Source organism: Pogona vitticeps, chromosome 3 (genome assembly GCF_051106095.1).
Source record: "Pogona vitticeps strain Pit_001003342236 chromosome 3, PviZW2.1, whole genome shotgun sequence".
In the NCBI taxonomy this organism is placed as follows: Eukaryota; Metazoa; Chordata; class Lepidosauria; order Squamata; family Agamidae; genus Pogona; species Pogona vitticeps.
In genome coordinates, this window is record NC_135785.1 from 68,571,793 (window position 1) to 68,595,575 (window position 23,783).

The 23,783-nt window shown below is 39.6% G+C and overlaps 1 protein-coding gene across 2 annotated transcripts in view; it reads left to right on the forward strand.

The window, feature by feature from the left end:
- The window catches only part of PLPP4 (phospholipid phosphatase 4), a 135,348-nt gene that overhangs the window by 52,594 nt on the left and 58,971 nt on the right, over positions 1 to 23,783 (forward strand). For both annotated transcript variants that reach the window (XM_078391156.1, XM_020786526.3), the window contains exons 3-5: positions 8,819 to 8,909; positions 11,403 to 11,466; positions 12,292 to 12,416. In XM_078391156.1, coding sequence (XP_078247282.1) covers positions 8,819 to 8,909; positions 11,403 to 11,466; positions 12,292 to 12,416 — 280 coding nt within the window. The remainder of the gene's footprint in view (positions 1 to 8,818; positions 8,910 to 11,402; positions 11,467 to 12,291; positions 12,417 to 23,783) is intronic.

Sequence of the window (23,783 nt, forward strand, 5' to 3'; positions counted from 1 at the left end):
CTTTTTTTCCAGGTCTGGTTATGGGACAAAGATAGCTTTGATTGCCTTGGTGAGTGACTTGTACCAGACACTGGACTAGGGAAGTGATTCCCTGCTGGTTCTGCTGGACTTCTTCTTTGTGGCTTTTGATACCACCAAACATAGTATTCTTTTGAGGCATCTCTCAATATCTCTAGTATCTGGAGATGCAAGCTCAGAAGGTAGCCCTGACACTTGGAAATCCCATTTGACACTCTGGCTATTGGACTATATAGTCCCTCAGAGTTCAGTTTTAGCCTCCCATGTTATTCAATATATAAATGAACCCACTAGAAGATGTTGTCTAGAATATGGGAGTTTAGTGCCATTGAAGTAGTTTTTAGATCTTAAGGAGAAGCCATTCTCCTACTCCAGCCATCTTTAGAAGCACATTAGGTGAGAATGTAGGGGAGTGCATATTTAATAGGCTGTTCCCAGGTTGTTGTTGTATGCCATCAAGTTGCCTCTGGCTCATGGCAATCCTATGAATGGGTGCTCTCCGAAATGTCCTGTCCTCAGCCACCTTGCTTAGCTCTTCCGGACTCAAGCCCGTGGTCTCTTTTAGGGAGTCAGTCCACCTTATATTTGGTTTTCCTCTTTTTTGCTGCTTTCCACCTTTCCCACCATTATTGTCTTTGCAGGGAATCATGTCTCCTCATGATATCCCCAAAGTAAAATAGCTTCAGCTTCAATATTTTTACCTCCAGATATATTGATTTCATCTAGGACCCACTTGGTTGTCTTCTGGCAATCCTGGGTATCCACAAAGCTCTCCTCCAGCACCATATTTCAGACCAATCATTTTTTTTTCCTGTCACCTTTCTCAACTGCAGCTTTCATGCCTGTGCACGATGATCAGGTTGTAGATGTCCTCTTTTAGAAGACCTGCTTGGTTCCTTCTCTTCTGTCTTTCAGCTGCCAGGCAAAGAGTTCGGTTTTTTAAACATCAAACTTCTTAATTTTTATCAATTATTTTCTCATTGAAGTATAAGTACAAGTATACACAAAATATTGTCCCATAGAGCAAATCAGCATTCCATAAGGCAACTCAAAAATGTGGGTGCCCCAAACAACAAAAAAATTATTAACTTTGAAACTGGAGTTTGGATCAGGACTAGAGATATGGATATTCGTATTTGCATACAAATACTCCCACATAGCTGGACGTAACGAGGGTCCAGCCTCTGGGGCTGGATCATCCACTCACGCGTCCACCACCACTGCCGGCCCCACTGTTCCTTCCAATCACTCTGGAGCATCCGATCGGCTAGCCCACTTTTGCCAGAAATATAGTCTATTCTGGTCACTTCTGTATCTCCATTTTATGTGCATAGTGGGATAAGTTCAAGTTACTCATTTTTATTGTAGTAAGAGCTGCAGGCTTGACTTGATTGCGTACCCAATTGTCTGATTTTCTGGCTGTCTTTCATATATGTACTTCTCTCGTTGAACACCACATTTCAAATTTCAAATGAGTTGATTTTTATCCTAGTCTTTCTTCACTTTCTTTCTACTTTTTTGCTTTCACATAATATGGATGATTTTGATCTTGGCTTCCAGTGACACTCTTTGCTAATTCTAATCTCTCCCTTTTAAAATTTTCAGATGCATTCACAAAGTGACATCACAAGGGAAAATCCCCAAAGCTGACTCCTTTTTTAAATTAGTTATCCATTTCTCACCCAAATGCAAAGCATGTCTCTATGTGAATGGTAGTGAGCAGAAGAGGATATTGTATGTAAATCATCTTGACAGCAATATCAGACTGTTTCCTGTGTTTTTGAATCATGGGTACAGAAGCACAATATTTTACATTCAGAAACCAGAGGATTTTTGAAGAATTGAATGCCTATTTTTTTTCCCTGTTGCCCCTTTTTACATACATTTATGTACATGCTTGCTTTCTGCTTGTATCTTTAAAGCAGCAACTAAAACAACCAATATATAAGATTATAAACAGTTCAACAAATTATAAACTTTCAGCTGTAAACAATTTGTATTTCATTCTTGGGCCCAGTGGAGCAAGGAAGGCAAACATTAAACAAGTGAACACAGTTACAGTATATATTTACTGCATTTTTGTGACTTGCTTTCTTCTAAATCTTTTTATATTGGTTTTGTTTGCACTGTTAAAAATTATTGTAAGTCCCATTCTCCTCTTAATGTTAACATTTATTGGCCTGAATCCTACTGACATTCACACAAGGTTTACCTAACTTACCAAAGCTAATGGCATCTAATTGATGAACTGCTCAGATGCATCATGGGTGTGCCATCAGGCTCATAACCAGGCTTGTCACAAATAGACAAGATGCACCCTGGCACTTATAGCTACTTTATGTGAACAGCAATAGGATTCTGGTCCTTATGTTTTTAATTGTATTTCAAAAGGACTATTTTAAACCATCTTGGATCCCTATAGCAAAGCAGAATAACATAAAATCAGTGGTGAATTGGGCTTTCAGTGTGGATTTATACTGTATCTTAAGCCCATCTTGAGCCTGAAATAATCATTTCTGTGAAAGCAGCATGAGCAAGCTGAAGTGATGAATGGTGGTTAAATCCCAGCACTAATGAAGCTTATGAGGCTTGGGAATAAGAGCGATGGAATCTGTGGGCAAGGGCATACATCACAGTGGATGAGGCCCCATGTGTTTCCATTTACCTGACTCCTTGATTGTAAATCGGCTCATGGCCCTTACTGGCAGTGGAAGGTGGAGTAGGAACACTGCCAGTATGGCGAACTGAGTCCAGTTAGAAAACATTTTCCTACCCCATCGTACATTAACACTGGAAAAAGAAAAGAAAACCCCTTCATCAAAAAGAATAAATGATTGTTTTTAAAACTTATTTGCATTTTGGTTTGCCCTGAGTACCGTAGTACTATTGAAACAAAATCTGTCCAAACTAACACGAAGAACAGATCTTAGTATGATATCTTTGGGACAAACCCTACTTATTGTATAAGGGCATAGCATCCTTCAGTTTATAGAAAAATATATGGTAGTATTTAATTTTCAAATAATACTTTTTGCAACACCCCCCCCCCCCACACACACACACAAAGGTTGTTTTGGCTGTACTGTACTTAGTGGTTGCCAATTTTTAAAATTTATTTTGGATTTGAATCTAAATATACATTTACAAATAAAAAGTCTTCTCGTCTCCTATTGGTTATCATAAGAAATGTTTAAAATTTCCTCAACTTTTCCCCCCTCAAACCTGGATAAAATCTGCAGTACTTATAGCTCTTTCTAAAGGAATTGTACTTAGCAAATTACAGACATATAGGTGGAGAGTTTTTTGTTTAACACATGCTTTTAGACCATTTTTGTGTGTGAAAAAGATAACTTCTGATAACTTTATTTCTTGGGAAAAAATGATGGTCTCTTCCCCCCCCCCCCAAATTGTTTGTTCCTTCTCATGAGACCAAACTACACAGATTGTAGGTGAACATGTGTATAGAGATTTTGCGAAAGCTGCCTTTACACTTCAGGGCTTCTCAAGAAGGGTGTGCTTTATGGAGATAAACTCTTATGGCAATGACATAGAACACAAAGGTAGCTCTTGCTGAAAAACCCGTGGAAGGATAGGTACAAGGACTAGAGTGTTAAGATGAATAAAATATAGTTTATGATTTTTCTTTTCCCTTCTGTTCAGCTGGGAAGAAAGCCACAGACAGTTCAACAGGGCAAAGATGATGGATGTGACGCATACAGTGGCAGTGGCAGAACGATGTGAGCATCCAGTATTCTCCAAGCATCCATGTACTCCCAGGTCCTAAAGAGCCCTGAAAAAAGTCTTTTAATGTTCTCACTCCTTGGGAAGAACTAACAGAAACTACTGAACACTAGGTCAACCCCGAGCTATGTAGAATCATTCACTATGATTAGGAAATAGAAGTGTCAGTCCCAAGATATCTCCCCTTGCCCCCACTTTTCTTTTATAAATTGTTTGGAGATAATTCTAGTTTTTATGGATGTACTATCTAAATCCTGGCCCTCTGAATTTAAATAGCTAATAAAGGTTATATTCAGAGTCAGTCCATTTTGGACGAACCCTGATTCAGTTTGGACTTCTCCTGAGCCCTTGTGAACTAGTCTGCACTGGTGATATTGAAATATTTATCTACTAGAACATAAAGAGCATATCTTATGATATCCTTGGACCAAACCCTGCTTAATATATAGCAGTCTGGGATCTGCTTGAAGCATATTGCTGTCATTTTCCACAGTACTGTACAGCATTTATCAACACAGATGCTGGTGCATACCAGACATGCCCAGTTCTTAGTTATATGATATCGATGGCAATGCCAATATATATGAAAGTTCCAAATCCACTCATCTTTATGTGTCTCTGTGCAAGCCTACAATCCTTCATGACACATTAGCAGTGGTATTTGGGGTATCCAGGAGGCTGTAGTGTGAGGTCTGGGGAGTAAAAGAAAACATTATTATTATTATTATTATTTATTTTATTTATATCCCGCCTATCTAGTCGATTGACCACTCTAGGCGGCTCACAACAAAGGGAACAACAATAATAAAAACCATTTTACAAAGAGGGAAACTTTCAACAATTGGATAAAACACTAGGAGAGAGAAGGAAAGAGGAGTCAGGAATTAACTGGGGGGGGGAAAGGCCTGCCGAAACATCAATGTTTTTAGTTGCTTTTTGAAAATACCCAGCGAGGGGGGCGCGCGAATATCAGGGGGAAGGTTATTCCAGAGGCGAGGAGCCACCACCGAGAAGGCCCAATTTCTTGTCTTTTCTTTCTGGGCCTCCCTCGGCGTTAGGCTCCTCAGCCTCACCTCCTGGCTCGCGCGAGTGACATATGGCTATTGGGATCTTAGTGTACACATCTATCTATATGTAGATCTGTAACCTATTTCCTTAGATTTCCAATCTACTTCTTTTTATTCAGGCAGTAGGTTCATGATGTATGAAGTCCTGGGGCAAGTGTGGCCATAACCTTAGAACTTCAGAACTGGAAGGGATCTTGTGGATCATCAAGCCCAGAACCTGTCAAGGGAGGCACAGTGGGGAATTGTACACCCAACCTCTACTTCACAGTCAGATACCTAAACCAGCCCTCCAGCAGCATCATAGAGCTATAAATACAAATGATCTCCCTGAAGTCACAATGTGTAACAGTGGTCATTATATCTTTTTGGTGATTGTGTACCCACCCAAAATATGTCTGCTAGGAGTTGGCTGCCAGTGCCAGCACTCAACTGATCTAAAGATCCCATTAGAAGGAGGTGATTGCCAGCACTAAACATTATTGCCATTTAGAATAAATTATTGCGTAGAGACCTTTCCGAATGATCTTTTATGATGTTGGTAATGTGCTATAGCACTTAATTAAGTAAGTAAATAGAAGTGTTATTGGGAGAAGATGTAAGTTTCTTCATTAAAAATTTATAATCCGAATATGGAAACGCAGGGGAAACTAATTGGATTATCTTTGTGGCAAGTAAAATTTATGATTCATTTTAACCCTCTTGCACTACAATGCAGCATTTTAATACCCCAGAGTTACATTTTGTTGCAGAATCTGCACAGGTATAGACCTACAATGTAGGCATTCTACAGTAGTGTCACTTGCACAGTTACAAACACTGACCAAAATCCTATTATTTGTAGCCTACCAGTATAATACCATTCACATAACTTTCAGGAATAAATTGCCAAAATTAGCGGCACAAATAGTGCCTGGAAGGGAATGGCAAGCCTTTTCTGAATATTCTCTGTCTCAAAAACCCTGAAGAGGATTACCATAAGTCAAAACTGACTTGATGGCACATTCTTCTTCTTCTTCTTCTTCTTCTTCTTCTTCTTCTTCTTCTTCTTCTTCTTCTTCTTCTTCTTCTTCTTCTTCTTCTTCTTCTTCTTCTTCTTCTTCTTCTTGGGGCATCTTGAGACTGTGCAATTTGCCCAAGGCCACACAGTCTGGAGCTACTCACAGGAGGTACAGGGGGAATTGAACTCCCCACCGCTGGCTCCTAACTCACTAAGCTATCCAGCCAGAGTGGTTTACCATTCCCTTCTCCCCAGAAGAAGGGAATGGTATATCACTTCTATGTATTCTCTAACTAGCAGGATCTACTTGATGGCATGCGGTTGTTATTGTAGTGACTCATGACCTGAACTGAATTCTTAACTTGCAGCAATTTGCCATTGAAAGTTACAGCAGTGGTGTTAAGTCAGCAGAAATATGTAATAGGATTCCAGCCAATGTCTCCTAGTTTCAGCCACTTGTTATGTGCAGTTCTACTATAAATCAAAATGCTGCTGTTGTCATGTTTTTATAGTTAGATATGGGAGCTTTGTATTTGTCTCCTGGGGGAGATGAATATGAAGCCCACCAGCACAGGTGTCCCGGCAGTCCTTCTCTGCCCCCCAGAAACAGCCTGGTCCACTTACTGGGCTCTTTGGTGTGTGCACAGCCAGTGCTGGTGACATTGTGCCAATTGCGGACATAGTCCTACTGGTGCTTCTCCACCTCTTCCCTTAGCCGACCGCACAGCAGGTGATCAGGAAGACTTGTCTTCCTGCCTCTTTGCTGGAGTGGTCGGCTGCAGGAAGAATTTGGGAAGCACCAGCAGGACTACACCTATGATTGGCATGATGTTACCGCCATAGGCACACACGCACCAAGGAGTCCAGTAAGTGGGCCAGGCTGGTTCTGGATGGTGGGGAAGGACTGCCGGGACACCTGTGCTGGCAGGATTTATATTCATCTCCCGGGGGAGATGAATACAAAGCTCCCATGTCTAACTATAGAAAGATGACAGCAGCATCAACAACAACATTGCTGAGACAAAAAAAAGTGACAGATACATTGCTATCTGCTTTGATATATCTTTTTGTACCAACCGATGTAATACACTGGGAAGGAAAAGAAGCCCCATATCATTTTTGGTGAACCATGATACAGGGAAGAAGTTACATTATGTAGTTGTGAGAAGGTTGACCCTCATTAAGTTGATATGAAAATGTCTTCCTTGTTAGGTGAGTATATTGGAATTCTTTGGGGTAGGAAATGCCCCACTGTATGAAAAGTGTATCTTTATTTCATTGTATGATTGTGTTTTACATTTATTTCACCTTGTGTTTTCTGTTTCTGATTTAACACAGCTGGTCCTACACGCATAAACACCCATAAGCACAATTTTTCTACCCTGCAGTACATTGGGATTTTCAATATCAGAAAATACTCTACAACCTCCATAATGTTTTTTCTTAAAATCTAAGGTGTAGTGAGTTAAAAAAATGACAGCAGAATGTGGGAGAATTGTGTGGTTCTCCAGATATTTCCTGCTTTGGAAAAGGAGCTTGGTGAAGGGACTCCAGTGTTTTATGTCTATTGCCACAGACACACAAACCTTGTCCCTTTTCTGAGCAGCTGTCAGAAAGTAATACTGTACTTACTTTGGTTTGTAAGTATTAGACAATAATACTTGAATTATATATCAATATGATTCAAATCAAATTATATATTTTGTTGTGTTATATAAATATGATTGAGTAAGTCAGAACTTTCAAAAAAATAACTGGATTTATGTGCATGCCATGGAGCTGATGAACTATGGTGATATATTAAAGTGTGATAAGGTCTGTATGAGAAGGAGAGCTTCTGTTCTATATGGACTGTCTTCCACATGAATGGGAATCCTGAAATACATCTGGGTTCCTGATTGCCTGGAAAGGTACCACATGCAGCAGCCCATCTCCGTATTACCTTTCTCCAAACGGACAGGCAAGAAGTGGGCCTCATATTCTCTCCCTGTTCTCCCTTTCAAATTAATCCTTTTAAAGATATATGAATAGGGCTTGTGTGTCTGACTAGCATTTGGACTACAGTATAGTGCTTCTGATGTTTTGATTTCAGCTGTTAATCATGGAGAAGTAAGCATGTTTGACACGTGACCTGAGACCTGTTTATATTCTATGATGTAAATTCTATGATTTTTAAATTCTATGATTTTTTTCTAAATCACATTTTGTGGATAAAGGTTGCTTCATGGCAGATTAATGATTTCTGGGAACACAATTTCATATCAAACTGGTTTCATGTCAGATATCTGGACTGCTTTTTGAATTTGTAGGGAGAACTTTTTGAAAAGGAAACTTGTGTATTTGTGCCCTTATAGAGGTGGAATTGATGGAACAGGATGCACCTTTTCTATTTCTGTGTGTTTGTGTACACACAAAAATTCCATGTGTATTCAGAATGTACAAAATCAATAGAAACATTGGCTAAAATCCAGTTGGGGAAAAACTGTGTGGATAATGGCAATCATGCTGTGGTTCTCCCCTCCTGCCAGATCCCTGTTCTGTGATGAGTTTGGCAACTATTTTACTTACACCCAATTTGGCAGCCCAGACTTGATTGGGTGAGTCTGTCAGAATGGAAGAAATGCTCACACAATCACTCCTGTACAATTACATAAGGAAACAAAGTTTTAGGTGGTGTCATACAGATGGTGGTAGCAGCATCATGAACCCTCTCGTAGATCTTAGCATTCTTTTCAGAAGCTGACACAACTTCAAATGTAGCTCCAAGCAATTATTTGTGAGGTAAGATTCAAAATGATATCTTTAGCTGCCTTCCCCAGCCTCTCCAGGTATATTTTCTCTTTGGTTACTAATTCTATTCATGCAACTTTGCTTAGAGGTAAAAAAAAAATCTCTTGAGCTCATCTCAATGAAGTTAACTAGATATGACTAAATCTGTGGGACTGACTCAGAGAAGGTATAATGTCAAGTCATGCTTTTCTTCTGTCTCACACAGGCTATTTCATTCCTGACACCACTGGCAGTTATTTTTGTGGTGAAAATCATCCGGCGCACTGACAAGACTGAAATTAAAGAAGCATTTTTAGGTAAAACTGAAAATCATCATTATTTTTTAAATGGGAAAACAATGGCTTCCAGAAATGTGAAAAGTATTTACATTTCTTTTCTTTTTTTGGGGGGGGGGGAAGCAGTATCAGATGTTCATGTACCCTTAAATAAACAAACAAATTAAAAAGCAGTGAGGGACACAGTTCTCAGACATCATTGGGAAAGACATTTAATTCTTCCTGAAAACCCATGTTCTTTCTGGCTTCCTAAGTCAGCAGAAATGGCTGATCGAGTTGTAAAAGCAAGCAGAGGTGAGAGGAGTGGGCAAAGGTTATGTGTGAGTGGAAGATGCTGAACAGCATTTGTGTCCTTAGAGAGATGAATAGTGGTGTACTGAAGCTGTTAAATGAAGATCATTCCTTTTTGTATTAGGGGATCTTCTAAACTTTTAAAATCTAAGAGTTCCATGCAAATTCTGCTTGCCACAAATGCAAAGAAAGAAAGAAAAGCCTGTCCTTTTATAATTTTACCTCTCTGTACCAAATGATCTATGATATTTTCCTGTAGTATACTTAATAGTGGATGTCAGGAGTTAAAAGTGCTTTGTGTAAATCACCTTACAACAACTCACTTGAGCAGAAATGCAATATTATTCCTGTGCTACAGATGGGAGCTGAAGGATTAGTAACTCAGGTAGGGCCACTTAAGGCCAAATTAGGCGGATGTAATTCACAAAACTGTCAGGTGCAGCAGTTGCTTTTAAAAAGATAAATTTGCAGGCATGCCCCCTGATTTGGATTAGGACCACAATGGTGAATAAAAAATTTAAGCCCCTTATCTTCCACATCATGGTTCGATCTATGGATTGGGCCTCACATTTTGTATCTTATTTTTATAGCACTCTTTCCTACAGTTACTAATTTGTGTGAATGGTACCAGTTGTATGAGTGGTATCTTGACTAGTTTGCCCCTTAATATGTTTTGCAACTGCAAGGATACTTGATATTCCTTGCTCTTCCTCCACTTACATTCTTAGTCACTATGTCCTGTCAATATAATTTTGCTTTTCTCTCCTTTCCTCTCTCCACCTTTTGCTCAGCCTTCTCACAGTGATTTCCCTGAGTGCTCATTTTAGGACTGCTTCATCTTAAGCTGCAGTCTTAAGTTGCACTCAAGTTTATCTTTTAAAGTGTGCATGTTGTGTAAAAAAAAAAAAGAGTTCTAGTGCCATCACTGAACGGTTGGTAACTTGCTGTATATTTAGTGCTTGGGATTTCTTTATTTTACTCGTACCGCATATAGGAGGCCTGGAGATACTCCTTTGGACATTGTTTTCTTTTGGCTGGCACATATTCTGCAACCTCTTAGTGACCGTCCCAGCCCTGTGGCACTCACCCTTTGGGTGCCAAATCTAGGGATCTTAGATTTTCAGAAAAGCTTCTCACTTACAAATGAATCGTTCAAATCACAATATTCCTGGTATGGTTATTTAAAAATATCCTATAGCCTCTTGAAATAATCACATGAAATTAGATAAAAGAACAAGAATTAGATTAAGAAACATAGAGTCATGGGAACAAGTATTAATGTACACTTACACAAATGTAAAGGTACAAGCACACCCATGCATCCCACATTTCCCATCACATGCGGTGCGTACATATACAACGTTATATGTGCCCCTACTTCAGCATGCTCCTATCATGCAGGTAGTCTCTACTGAGGACACTGGATCTTTCTGGCAGAGCAGTCTGCCCAGCAGGCAGCCAAAGATCACACATAGTTGTAGTGTGCGTTCCTTCTGTTGTCGTTGAAGCTTATGTTCCAGCCTGTCAGGAGCTCAGGATATCAATATCTCTCTGCATTTATATTTCTGGTGGGCAGTATTTTGTAAAATACTATATATTTTGTCAGGTGCTTGAGAAATGAGTAATGAGATGACTGGCAGCAACCCCTGCCTTCCTCTGAAATGTAGTTGTGTTTATACTCTTTCTTTGGAAATATTTGATATGGCTGGAGGATTCCTAGCTACCTAAACTTGTCCATTGTCATCAGTTGCTGCCTGTCTGCTGGCAGGCTGTGGCCCACGTACTTTCTTCTTTCTTGTTTGTCTAATCTGCTTGACTGAGAGCAGGGCTGACTTTCTTACTATAACTCCTTAATGGCAAATAGAATTTTTGGGTCAATTAGTAGTCTTAGTGGGTTTCGTGATTACTGTTTGGGCAGTCCCAACACCTTTCCAAGATTTCCTCTGCATTTCTACTAAAAAGGAGAACACATAGTGTGACATGGACCCATGCTGCAAAAGATCACATAGGAAACCAAGGAGGTTACTAGCAAGTGATAGGTGAAGACTCTTCAAATACTGAAATATTCTTAGAACTCCGGAGCTGGAAGGGATCCTGTGGATCATCAAGTCCAGCCCACATCTCTTACGTAATCTTGTTTCTGAGTTCTTCATGGGCTGCAGCCATAAAATGTTTGTGTTGTAGTTCCTGATCATTGTGTTCTTCTTTTGTTTTGTTCTTTAGCTGTTTCTCTGGCTCTTGCATTGAATGGAGTCTGCACAAACACAATTAAGTTAATAGTGGGAAGGTAAGTCATGGGGCCCCGCAAATGCTGCCCTGAATTTTGTGAGCTGTGTAATCTACATTTTTTAAAAAGTTCCAGTGATCCTGAAGGAAAATGTCAATCTGAAAATTTAGTACAAAAGTTAGTATGACAGTAATTTCTAACCATTGCAGCATATGTCCCGGTAAGGTGCAAAAGAATAGTGAGATGAATGATTTGTTCTAACAGTTTCGCTGTTATATGAAAATACCTAGTAAAAGTGGGCTAAATAACGTATTCAAGAGTCAGGGAATTCTATGGAGGTTTCATCACATTGTTCTGCTTGCAGGAGTTTATTGTGGTAATAATGCAGTCCTTCTAGGAATTGTTGATTCTTTCCGCCATATTTCATGAATTACTTTTTTGCATATCAGCAGGTGAACAATGGACCTTTGATATCATATTGTCTTCTCTTACAAGCCAAAATCTGAAACTAGTTCTTTTTATGTCACAAGTGCTAAAGCCATGTTTTTTTCCCTCTAAGAAATTCCTTTGTGTGGCCTTTTCTGGAAAGGAAAACTTAAATAAACCCACTAAGTTCTAGAAGGAGGTGCTTTGTATTTATAATTGAGTCCTCTGTGTTCTGGAGTACATTCTTCTTCTTGCCAACAATGTACTGTAGACTTTTGGAGTTCTTAACCACTTGTGTGGCCACAATATTCTATGTGAAAGTAACTAACATTGCCTCTAGCATCCTTGCTTAGTAGAAAACAGGAGGAAATGAATGCTGTAGTGTAATGATAACGATAACTTTGAGATTTTACTAACATCTGCTTTTCTGTTTTCAAATGCCCATGGTGTTTCTTGCAGACCTCGTCCTGATTTTTTTTACCGCTGTTTTCCGGATGGAATAATGAACTCAGAAATGCATTGCACAGGGGATTCAGCGGTGGTGTCAGAAGGCAGGAAAAGCTTTCCCAGCATCCATTCATCCTGTAAGTTCATTCACAGGTAGAATAATGCTTTCCTTGCCTTATATTTTACCATGATATCTCCTCATAGGAAGACGTGAGGTAGCTGGAATTCCTTCAGGAGGCAGGGAAGAAACAGGAGCTGAAAATGGGGGAAATAATCTTGTTTTATAGCATGAGCAAGAATGTTGGAAAGTGTGAAATCCATTTGAACCTGCAGCCAGTCTGCAGGCCAGGAGCCCAGAATTAGTAATAAAGCCAGTCATAGTAATCTTCCAGCAACTAAAATGGTCCCTATTTCCGCAAGGCCAGGAGTTAAAAGAAGCTCTTATAGGTCACCATATATAGCTGGCACTAGAGATGGCCTTGGCCCAGTGGGAAGGAGGAGATCTGTAGATTCTGCTTTGAGCTCCCTAACGAAAGGTGGAATGTAATGAGTCATAAAATACATAAATAAATAAATTTGTACAGAGTTGGTTTATAGGAAAGGGGAGTTATATGCATTGGATTAAGGAAATAAAATAATGTATCAAAGTGAATGCATTCATGCTGCTTCCTCTGCAGCTGTCATTTCTGTTGACAATTCTTAGATCAGTATCCTTTGTTTCTTAGGATGGTAGCATTACGGTTGAGGGGGAGCTCCACTTATAACCGTAGCAGGTAGATGCCCATGTAAGATACAAAACAGATTATATACAGAAAAATACCAATAAATACTGTCATTGTATGCATGAGGCTGACAAGCGTTCAGGAGGAACAGTGGTTCGTCAGGTGTATTGCATGTGAATGAAAAAATAATCTGCTTGGCAGAAATTGGCAAAACATGATTACCATTGCTGGAGACATGATTGCTTTCCAAAATTACCCTTAAACAATTCTGATAAATTTTACTAAAATATATCTTCCTGCTTTCTTTTCTACATGTCCCTGTAAAAAGATGTAAAAGATAAAAATCAGTCACTTCTATACATGGTCATATTAAAATCCATATGTATCTTTTTATATGGCAAAAGGAGAAGTTTCATGGACCTGTAAAGCTGGAGTCATAAAGATAGGATGTTCTTGTGAATATGGTGGAACACATGCATAGGATTCTTCTGTAAATCTTGATTGGCTTGTGCACATAGAACAAACACTCTGGACTTCATTCTTTGTGTGTGTGACTTTCAGCTGCATATAAAAACTGCTTGTGTTCAAAAAAGTGTTTTGTTTTAGGTGAAGAGAGATTTATATGCTCTGGAATGGTATTTTCTCCCATGACCACTGTGTCTATTATGCTTTGGTCCAAGGGCCCTTCTACAGCCATTCAGCCATGCTACCCTGTTTATTCCAGCGTTAGTAAACCCAGCAGAGTGAGTTGTGGTTACGACTACAGAACCAGCTTAGCCCCTGTGCCTCTCAACACTCCAGTTTTCTCAGACTTGCCAGTGCTCTTAGGGGGTTAAAAAACCTACAAGGCTGGGCACTTAGGACCAGTACACTCACCTTGTATCACATCTATAAAATACCCAAACTCCTAGTAGATGGTCAGGGTCAGACCTGGATTTAGTACCACAGACCCTGTGAGCCAAAAACCCAAACAGTTGGTCTGAGTTTTTATATTTTTATTAGAAAGCAAAACCCCTCAGAAAGTTTCAAAAACCTTTTAAAAAAACAGTTGGAGGAACAATACAATTGAAGGAAAGCTAAGGCAATCATGATAGCACACCAGCATATAAGAAAGTTAAACTATTCTACACAATACTCACGCATTAGTGCAGAAATCAGGATAGTTTTGAAGCGTACCCCAAGTACATCCTTCATGGGAAGGCATAGCAGGACAGCTTAAAATCTCCTGAGAGGTGAAGTAAACTAAACCAACTAAAGTAACTTTGGAAGGCCTTTTTATACATTTTTGAGTATCGCATTCTCTACCCTTCCAAATGGTCCGCTGATCAGGCTTTGTGTTCCCTTCAGTCTTTGAGAGCACTTTCTTCCCTCTTCCCTTCACACAGCTGAAATCCTCTCCCAATTAGTGCAGTACCGGGGAACCAGCCAGCTTGGCCTTGAAGGCTTCTCTCTGATAAGCTGCAGGTATTAACCTCTCCTTGTTAGTGTTACAAATTCTCAGCCAGCTTTTCGAGGCACACACAAAGAAGCCTGGTTTTCTAAGATGGAACACGTGTTCCTCAATTTCTCAGTTTCTTCACAAGATTTGCCAAAATACTGAACAAGTAGCCTTGATGATTTCTTTGCCGAGGCAGGATCTGTTTAGCAACAAGGATGGGGAATAGAGATGGGCAGGAGCCTTGGTTTGGAGGGTCATGCTGGCTCATGTGTGTCACATCACCAGGCGCTGTGTGTTTTCTTCCTCCCCACCTCCCTGGCCAATGACCCTCTCACCAGGCGGAGTGCACTCCTCTCCTCCTCCTCTTTGGCTGTTTGACTAGTCCCCAGAAAAAGCACAGGTTTGCCTGTCCTGCCCTCTTGTCTGAGTGGAAATCAGGGCAAGGAAGCTAGTGCTCCTTCCAAGGACTGGTTGAACAGCCAAAGAGAAGGAGGAGACGAGTGCATGCTGGATGGTGAGAGGGGGATCCTGCTGGGGAAGGGAATGTGTGTCATCTGTGGTGCCACACATACTGAGGTTCATGCCCATCTCTAATGAGGAACATTTGGCCAGCTAGATGTTTGCAGTGGTATTCCTCACAATCACATATGATAGGCCATGCTCGATGAAATAGATGGAAGTTGTCAGCCAAATCATCTGGAGAGCCAATCTCCATCCTGCCTGGTCCCACCAGGTTGAATTAGAGGTGAATGACAGATCATTGTTCAGCCAACAGGCGTTGTACAGCAGTAATATTCTAAATCATTTTGACTTGCCTTAATCACATCAAGGAACACTAATGGATAGTGCTATTTTTTTCCTTTTTTCTTTTTGGCTTCTGTGGCTTGTTTTATTTACACCAAAGCTCAGACAACTATGAGAGTTGACATGATTAATCCATAGTGTATTTCTTGAAAATAGAGTAAAAGCCAATCTGCTACAATTCATGACATTTTTTTGGTCACTCTTTGGTTTGGACACATGAAAGAAATCATATGAAGGTAATATAGTGTCAATTAAATTCTTCACTATGTGATGTTCCATTTTCTAGTCAATGTTTTTCACCAAACTAATTGCATAAAACCCAGTCAATCTGATTGGTGCTAGAACTGGATTATGTATTGCCTCCGCTGGCTCTTTTGCACATTGAATAGCTCTTTTGAGAGCCCTGTTTATTGTCAGAGGAAGGAACTCATAGAAGACCACAGAAAAGGGGAAATTATCTGAGGCTGCAAATACACAATCACAAAAGACTCATGATTGATCTTCAGTAAGTTCTCTTTCATGATGCACTGTGAGTAGACTTTTAATGAAAACAAATTCACAAATAAACTGCCATTAGACATGGGGATGAATATAAAAATGAATTGTGTCATTAGTTGAATATCACTGATTTATCATATAGTCATTGTTTCATATTCATCAATTCCAGAGACCCTGATGGATACAAAGGGACGAATATAACTGTTTTACATTCATAGCAAATTCCCTCTCCCATGGATCAGCTGTTCCTCGCGGGGATAGGCAGAGAGAGAAGGCTAGGATGCTGGAAGGGAAACTTAGCTACTGTTTGCAAAGATGGTGGGAGGGACTTCCCTTCACAAACCACGAACCGAGACAAACCACAATTTTGGTTGTTCATCCCCATCTCTAACTGCCATGTTTTTGACTGGTCATCAGTAACTTATAAATCAAATTGAAATTTAGTTAATTTCTTCATTGAAATAGTTACAAAACAACAGGACAGAGAAACATGCTGTACTAATTACACTAATGTCCCGACTGAAATAAGTGGCTAAGTTATATGTTGGCTGGGGATTCTTGGAGGAGTAGTCCTATTAGCAAAACAGTCCACAGAACAAATACAGAATTTTCTGTGGATACAAATGCCTTACCATTCAATACAACTGGATCAATTGTTGGCTCTTGACTAGATGCAGAATTATGGTGTTTGCAGACCAAAGATATTCCTGGGGATCTCTGTGAATTGTAGTCCTCTTACTTAAATGGTAAGAGCTAGAAAATAAAATTTTGTATAACTACTACTGTTGTCCAAACTTAAATTATTGGGTAGATTATATCTTGACTGGACATGCTGCCTGGTTCTGGGGAACTATAGTCAAAAGAAGTTACATGTATGTCCCATGTGTACTGGAGTGAGTACTGGTCTGAGAACTGAGTACTGGGTTGGTAGGAGAAAAAGGGACAGACCAGCATGAAAGAAAACGTTAGGAAGAGGAAGAGAAAGAACAATGGAGTGAGGAGATACAGCGAATGGGTATTTATCCTAAGACTGAAAAAAAGGCATCAGTTAAAATAAATGTTATTTCTTTTATTTATCTATCTTCATTTGAATAAAGTATTTAGATATTATACTATTTAGATAGCAGCCTCTGACCCAAGATGACTTAGCAGATATACAAAAGAAGATAAAGTAACTGAAAAAATTAAATAATTTCAGTGACTGTTAAAAACAGCATAAACATAATTTAAGCAAAGTTCATTGGGCAGAAAGGGATTTCCTAAAGTTTTTCTAATGGTGTGGAGAGAGAGAGAGAGAGAGAGAGAGAGAGAGAGAGAGAGAGAGAATCTAGAAATCTTGGAGGAAATAGATGAATATGCAATCTGGTTTTAGCACCCTTCTCTAGGTAACCTTAGGGCAGGGCGAGGAAGTCACTGCTGAACTGTAGTTCCCATGGCTTCTCACGATTGGCTGTGTTAGCGAGGGCTGATGGAAATTGCAGATCAACAACATCTGAAGGGCAGTGTGTTGCCACCCTTGTTTAGTTTTATATATATATATATTGGTCTGCAGAGAAGAAGGTGTGACACACCACAAGACAATCAACAATCAAATCATTAACAAATCAAATGGATTTCCTTGTTGCCATCACAAGACTTGCTGAATGCTTAATTTATTTTGTAAAACTGATTAAACACGGATGCAATTTCTCGAACAAATATCTCAAAATATTCTGCAACATTGGAAAAAACCATCGTTATCAAGCGTCAAGTGTCATTTTGGGAGTGTCAAAATTAAATCATATTATAAGCCAGGTACTGACTACCTGGCTTATAATATGATTTAATTTTCTCTGATGATTTTAGCTAGTTGTACATTTACTGATTTTACTGGTTTTTATTGTCATTTCCATTTGATTTGTTAATGATTTGATTGTTGATTTGATTTTTTGGTACTTGTTATTTTTATTGGATTTTAACAAGATTGTAAGGTGTGTTAAGCACTAGGGAAAAGATGTGGAAGAACTGTAATAAATGATGATGATGATGATGATGATGATGATGATGATGATGATGATGATGATGATGATGATGATGATGACGACGACAACGACGACGACGACTATGATGACAAGGATGTGGATTTGGCTATTGTTGTTGACTATTGTTGGAATTCCTTTGTCTTCCTGTCCTCTGTATTCCTTGGAAAGATTGCTGGTAATCTCCTTCCCAATAATATGAAGGAGAAAACATCTCCAAACATTTTGCCAGCATGTAGATTTGCAGCCCACCCACTTCTGTATATCCAACCCAGCATCTACTGAGCTTTTTGAAAATCTGTGCTGTCCTTTCCTTGTTAGCACACAGTAAACCATGCATCTTTTGATCTGCCAAATGATAGGTGGATTGCAGGTTCAAACCTGACACTAAATCATGCTGTTTACTCTTGGCTCTAGCTGAGGATGATTCAGCTGCAGGGTAATTATGGAAGTATTAAAATGTGTACTGTTTTATATGTCTGCCTGTTCCTATATTCTGATTACTCCAGATAGTGTTGTCAATATTTATTCCCCCCCCCACACACATGCACACACTTTTTTCCCTCTGAAATCTGGATGTTTTACAAGTGAATTGGAGAACAATTAACAAACCAATCTATGAAAATAAAATGGTGCATAAAACCTGACAAAAGCATACAGTGTGCAGTCAAAGGCCCACATTTTCTGCTCTGTGAGTCATTTTTTCCATTGCTACACTCAGTTTAGTTGGCTGCAGAACAATATTGTTCTCCTGTCTCAGTGTGAGGCAGAGATTGGCAATTGGGGATGGCTTATGGAAGCGGCAGGTGGGTGTCTCCTTCTGAAATGCTTGGTTGAGGCTTCCTCCATCACAGACTACCATCATTTCTAATTCTGAGTGTTGTGTGGTGGTGTTTTTTGTTTGTTTCTTTGTTTAATGCATACATGTGATGGGACTGGCTCATATTCAGTCCCCAGTTGGGCATAACCAAGCTTGAAAAACGAAGTTAGAGTTGGCCTTCAATTTCTCCTAGCAAATGCATATTTTAGTATGATAGTCATGGCCCAGGTGCCCAGCAACCAGGATGTTTGCTTCTTATATTTCTGTATGTCTTGCAAACATAAAAATGGTAGGTTCTACTTCATTTACTCAAAAACCCAAGATTGGTGTCTTGTGCAAAAGACATATAGTGACAGGATGATGAGTGAAGTAATTTGTTTTGACAACCAGAAACTGAATAAAGCACACAGTCCTTTTACACAGAAACGTACCACACTGGATTACCCCAAGCTACTTGCTCTCGCTTGATAGCAAGTTCCACTGAGTTGTTACAAGGTTGTATGGTAAATCTCTTTCATTGTTTCAAAGATTTATGACTGTTTGCTTAACACTTAGGATTTCTTAGTAAAAGAAAAGAATAAGGAAAAAAATAAGGGCAAAGTATTGTAGCAGTTTGAAGACTAACAATTTTATTTCACTGTAAGCTTTCATAGATCTGCTAATTAGCAGGATGTGCTAATTATAGTAATTAGCAGCTTGATAATCCCATCCTGTGTTAATGAGCCGTTTCTCTTTGTCTATTATCTGTATCCTCACTTGGTCGTGAGTCTACCTATAAATACACAAGACCCTCTTGTTTGAGGAAGTGAGTTTTGATTCACAAAGGTTTACACTAAAATAAAACTGTTAGTTCTTAAAGTGCTACAATACAGTGCACCTTTCTTTTCCTTTCCCCTTTCTTTTCCCTTTCCTTTCCTGTTTCCAGACTGACTGAGATTGGAACTACATAGTCAAATACTGCAGGATTTACTGCAGGTGTAAAATGGATTAATTCGCATTTTGACTCATTACACAACAAAGGAAGAGGACTGTGGACTGTAGCATGGGTCAGACTGCATCTAATTCAGGGACCAATGTGACATTGTCCGCTAAAAAAACCCCAGTTTCCCTGTGATCATCTAATCTGAACAGAAGGGTAGAATAGGCTGTGAATCAAGCTGTAGCAAAGTCATATTGCTCTGATTCAGCTTGCCAGTGTAGTTGCAGCCTAACATGACTATTTCCTTGGAAATCTGTGGTTTCGGCATTCCTACTTCACATTCACTTGGTGTCAACAGCATGTACACAAGAGATCCTGTCATTTAAATATGGTCTTCTACATGGAGACCAGTGCAGTATGTGGCTTAACTGAAGAAGACAGGAGCATGGGACTTTTCATCCATTCAATGTAACAGAAAGATAACTGGTACTCCTCAGAAAGCAATGAGCAATGCTATTAAATTAAATCCATGCCAGGACAAAGAGATCCTTCCATTAGGAAGGTGCACAGCTGGAGTGCTTTAGGCTAATTTATGTGCAAGTCACAAACAAAATGCTTTCTGAATATTTGTCCAAGCATTTTCATTAGATAGAAGTCCCTTGTTAAGTCGACCCTTGGCTTTAGGTAATGCCATGGAGAGAGAATGCGTGGGACATAAACTCTTCTGAGGGCATTTTTTTTTCAATGTAATGAAGTAAATCTAAGCAGACCAGATGTCCAGTAATAAAGAACTGGAAATTAAATCAGACAGGCTTTTTTTCCCCTTAACACTGTTCTGCTCTTTTTAAAAAGCCATAAATAGCTCACTGTTTTTAGGAATTAAAGAATGATTTCTTACTGTGTCATTTCTGAATGTTCCACTTGCAGTGAATACTTGATTTCAGGCACCAGCTGCTACTTGTGAAGACTAGGAAGTCTGCATACACTCTGGAGTTAGCGGGGGGGGGGGAAGTAAATGATTTGAGTGTGACTTAAGACAGATCTCAGCACTCATTTATATAGCTAGCTTAGAGAAACCAACAAAGACCATTGGTAATGGTGTGGCTAAAAAAATATTGTAAATAAAAAATAAAATAAAATTGAGAGTTGTACATGTGATTTCTAGGAAGGGAAGCCTTTTAAACTTGTAGCACAGTCCCTGCAGAATAGCTAAAGACTTTCATTATTATGTTTGCAGAGCTATAAATAATAATACAGTTTGTTACATCTTTTTAAAAATATATAATATAGTATGAACTGATACTTGGATGATTCCCAGATTCCTTGCACACACAAAAAGGCTGGCATGTCAGGCAAATTTTGTTGTGCAAACATACATCTGATAGATCAATACAAATGGATGGGTGAGATTTGATTTTCAGAGGTAAGGTGAAATCTGAGCTGGTTTCAGAGATGCAGCTGCAGTAGTCTATTTCAGTAACAAGAAAGCAAAGAAGTATATTGACACCTTGGAGACTAGGCAATATAAAAGGAGCCTCCTTGAAGAGTGGGAAAGCATTGTGAGTTCAGTCAGGCATCCCCTGGGCAATGGCATCCAGCCAGCCAATCCTTCACTTCCAGAAGTGTTGCGGTGTTTTTAATTGTTACCTATATGTCACAGACAGTCGTGGTTTGGAATTCTGCAACATTCTTGTACAACTAAAGAAAAGAAATACCTTTAAGACTATCAAATGTATTTTACTGTGCACTTTTGTGCATTGCAAGTTATGTCTTCGGACACATGAAGGTGACACATGCTGAGAACGGTGCACACCACTTTGGAAGCATTGTCGGAGAATTGTTACATAAATGTAGCTAGTAAATAAAAAAAATGATGTGCTGCTTTGCCGGGGAAGTATATTTACAACAGAAGCTGGAGAGGGCCAAAATACTGGCAACCTTATGCAATTCTAGATGAAATAGCATAAGTTTTTTTTAAAAAACAGTAAGGCAAACAGGCAAGGATCTTTTTCAAAATCCTTATCTGTTTTTTTTTAATTAACTTCTATCTGTTTAAAAATCAGAATAAGAATTACAGGTCACACTAATTAGACATTTTCTGCTGCTCCTTATCTTACATTCTGTTATGCATAATCAGGAAACTAGACATAGGGATCTATAGTCTTTTTCCTCTTGGGTATAATATCCAAGCATTTGGTAGATTTAACAATCCTTAACAAGCCCTGCTTGGAGATGAGTATCTAACATAGTGAGATTGTTTGCCATATAATTTCTTTTTCCCAGGGTGTACTTCCGCATGTTAAGTTTGCTAAATGTGCCATAAATACAGAGCTCCCAATCTCTTGCTCTACACGATACTTAAGCTATGCAACCAACTCCTAAATTGTGTGTTGTCAAGTTAGATCTGAATTACAATGACTCTTTTCAGGGATATGAAAAAGGCTATCCTTTCCTTTTATTTTATGCTACAGGTTAAACCACAGAAGCCTCTGTGCTGCAAGGTCAGAAGACCAGCAGTCGTAAGATCAAATCCATGTGACAGAGTGAGCTCCCGTCGCTTGTCCCAACTTCTGCCAACCTAGCAGTTTGAAAGCATGCAAATGCGAGTAGATAAATAGGTACCACCACAGTGGGAAGGTAACAGTGTTCCGTGTCCAGTCACGCTGGCCATGTGACCACAGAAACCGTCTTCAGACAAATGCTGGCTCTATAGCTTGGAAACGGGAATGAGCACCGCAAGTCCTACCTTAGATTTGGCAGAGTTCAACCAGGTGCCTTTTCAATACAAAGTACAGGCTGTTTTACCAAGCTGTGGCTTTTCATTTTATTCAGCACCGCAGACTGAAGTGACTGTGCTGCACCCATGGTCTGCCTGGATAAGATGTTTCTACTTGGGTCTTGTCTGGTGTGTCATACATGTCTCTTCTCTCCTAGAGAGGCAGAAAGGGACAAAGGAAATACATATTTAAACCATACTGTTTCCCACAGTCCTTATTTGTTTTTTTTAACGGAACTACATACATTAATTGTGTTTTTGATTAGGATGCTCATGTTGTGTGCAATGGCATTTCATTCAGCAGTCATGTACTGAATTTATATTCCACCGCGCTTGTTATATGTCACATCCTCGTCTTCACCATGCTGCGAAATGTTCAGTTTTGGGAGGCTTCTAGAGCTGTGGTGGACAGCATATAGCCAAGGCCAACTTCATTTCTGCCTGCGGTCAGAAATGAAGCAGTAGCCCTCCTAGTATTCCTGCTTCCAGCAGGAGGCAGGTAGAGGAAGAAGACATCAGTGGCAATAGCTGATTCTTCCTTTGGTAAGTCATTGTTCCTACACTAAGCAACGTACTGTACACCATCGATACACAATTTGAATAATGCCATGACACAAGCAATCTTTTTGGTCCTCCACAATGCCTGGGCCCTGAGGGGCCTCAGAAACAGTCATGGCTTAAATAGCAGTCTGAGAAGTGGATGTACTATAGAGACAATGATTTGACAAATGAAGGTTCTGACATAGGTTACATTGAGCTCAGGTAGTATTACGTAGGTGGCAGTGATAGCTTTGCTGTTATCTCCAGTTCTCCACCACCTATAGCAACTGCTTTACCTTGGCACGTTGTAGAGTGGATGGTTTGAACACAGAAAGTCCCAGAGTCAATCTATTACTTGAAACTCCAGAAAACTGTTGACAGCCAGTGTCAACGATTGTGGACTAGAGCAGAGGTTCCCAGCCTTGGGTGACACAGGCGTTTTTGGACTTCAGTTCCCAGAAGCCTTCACTACCAGTTGTGCTGATCAGGGTTTCTGGGAGCTGCAGACCAAGAATACCTGGGCCACCTATGTTTGGGTACCATTGGACGGAATGAACCAAGGGTCTGACTTAATAGCAACCTTAAGTAACTTGATATCCTTGCATGGTAAACCACTGAACCAAAGAAACTCACTGCAGGGAGCAATGTTGCAGCAATAAATTAAAAAAAATTCATGTGACCATTTGTCTTGTTGTTACCATGTATTGTCAAATCACTTGCAAGTTATGCAACTCTTTGAATTAATGACCTCCAGAAACGTTGCCGTTATCAGTCCCGCTCAGATCTTGCAAACGAAAGGTCATAGCTTCTATTACTGAGCAACTTGTATTCATCCACCTCCAATTACCACCTGTCATTGTCTTCCTCATGTTCTCTGATTTACCTGAATAGTGCTAAAAATTGAATGAGTGCCTTTTCAGAGTAGTGTCTATGATAATTTATGTGTCTTACCTGAAGTATTTGAATCTA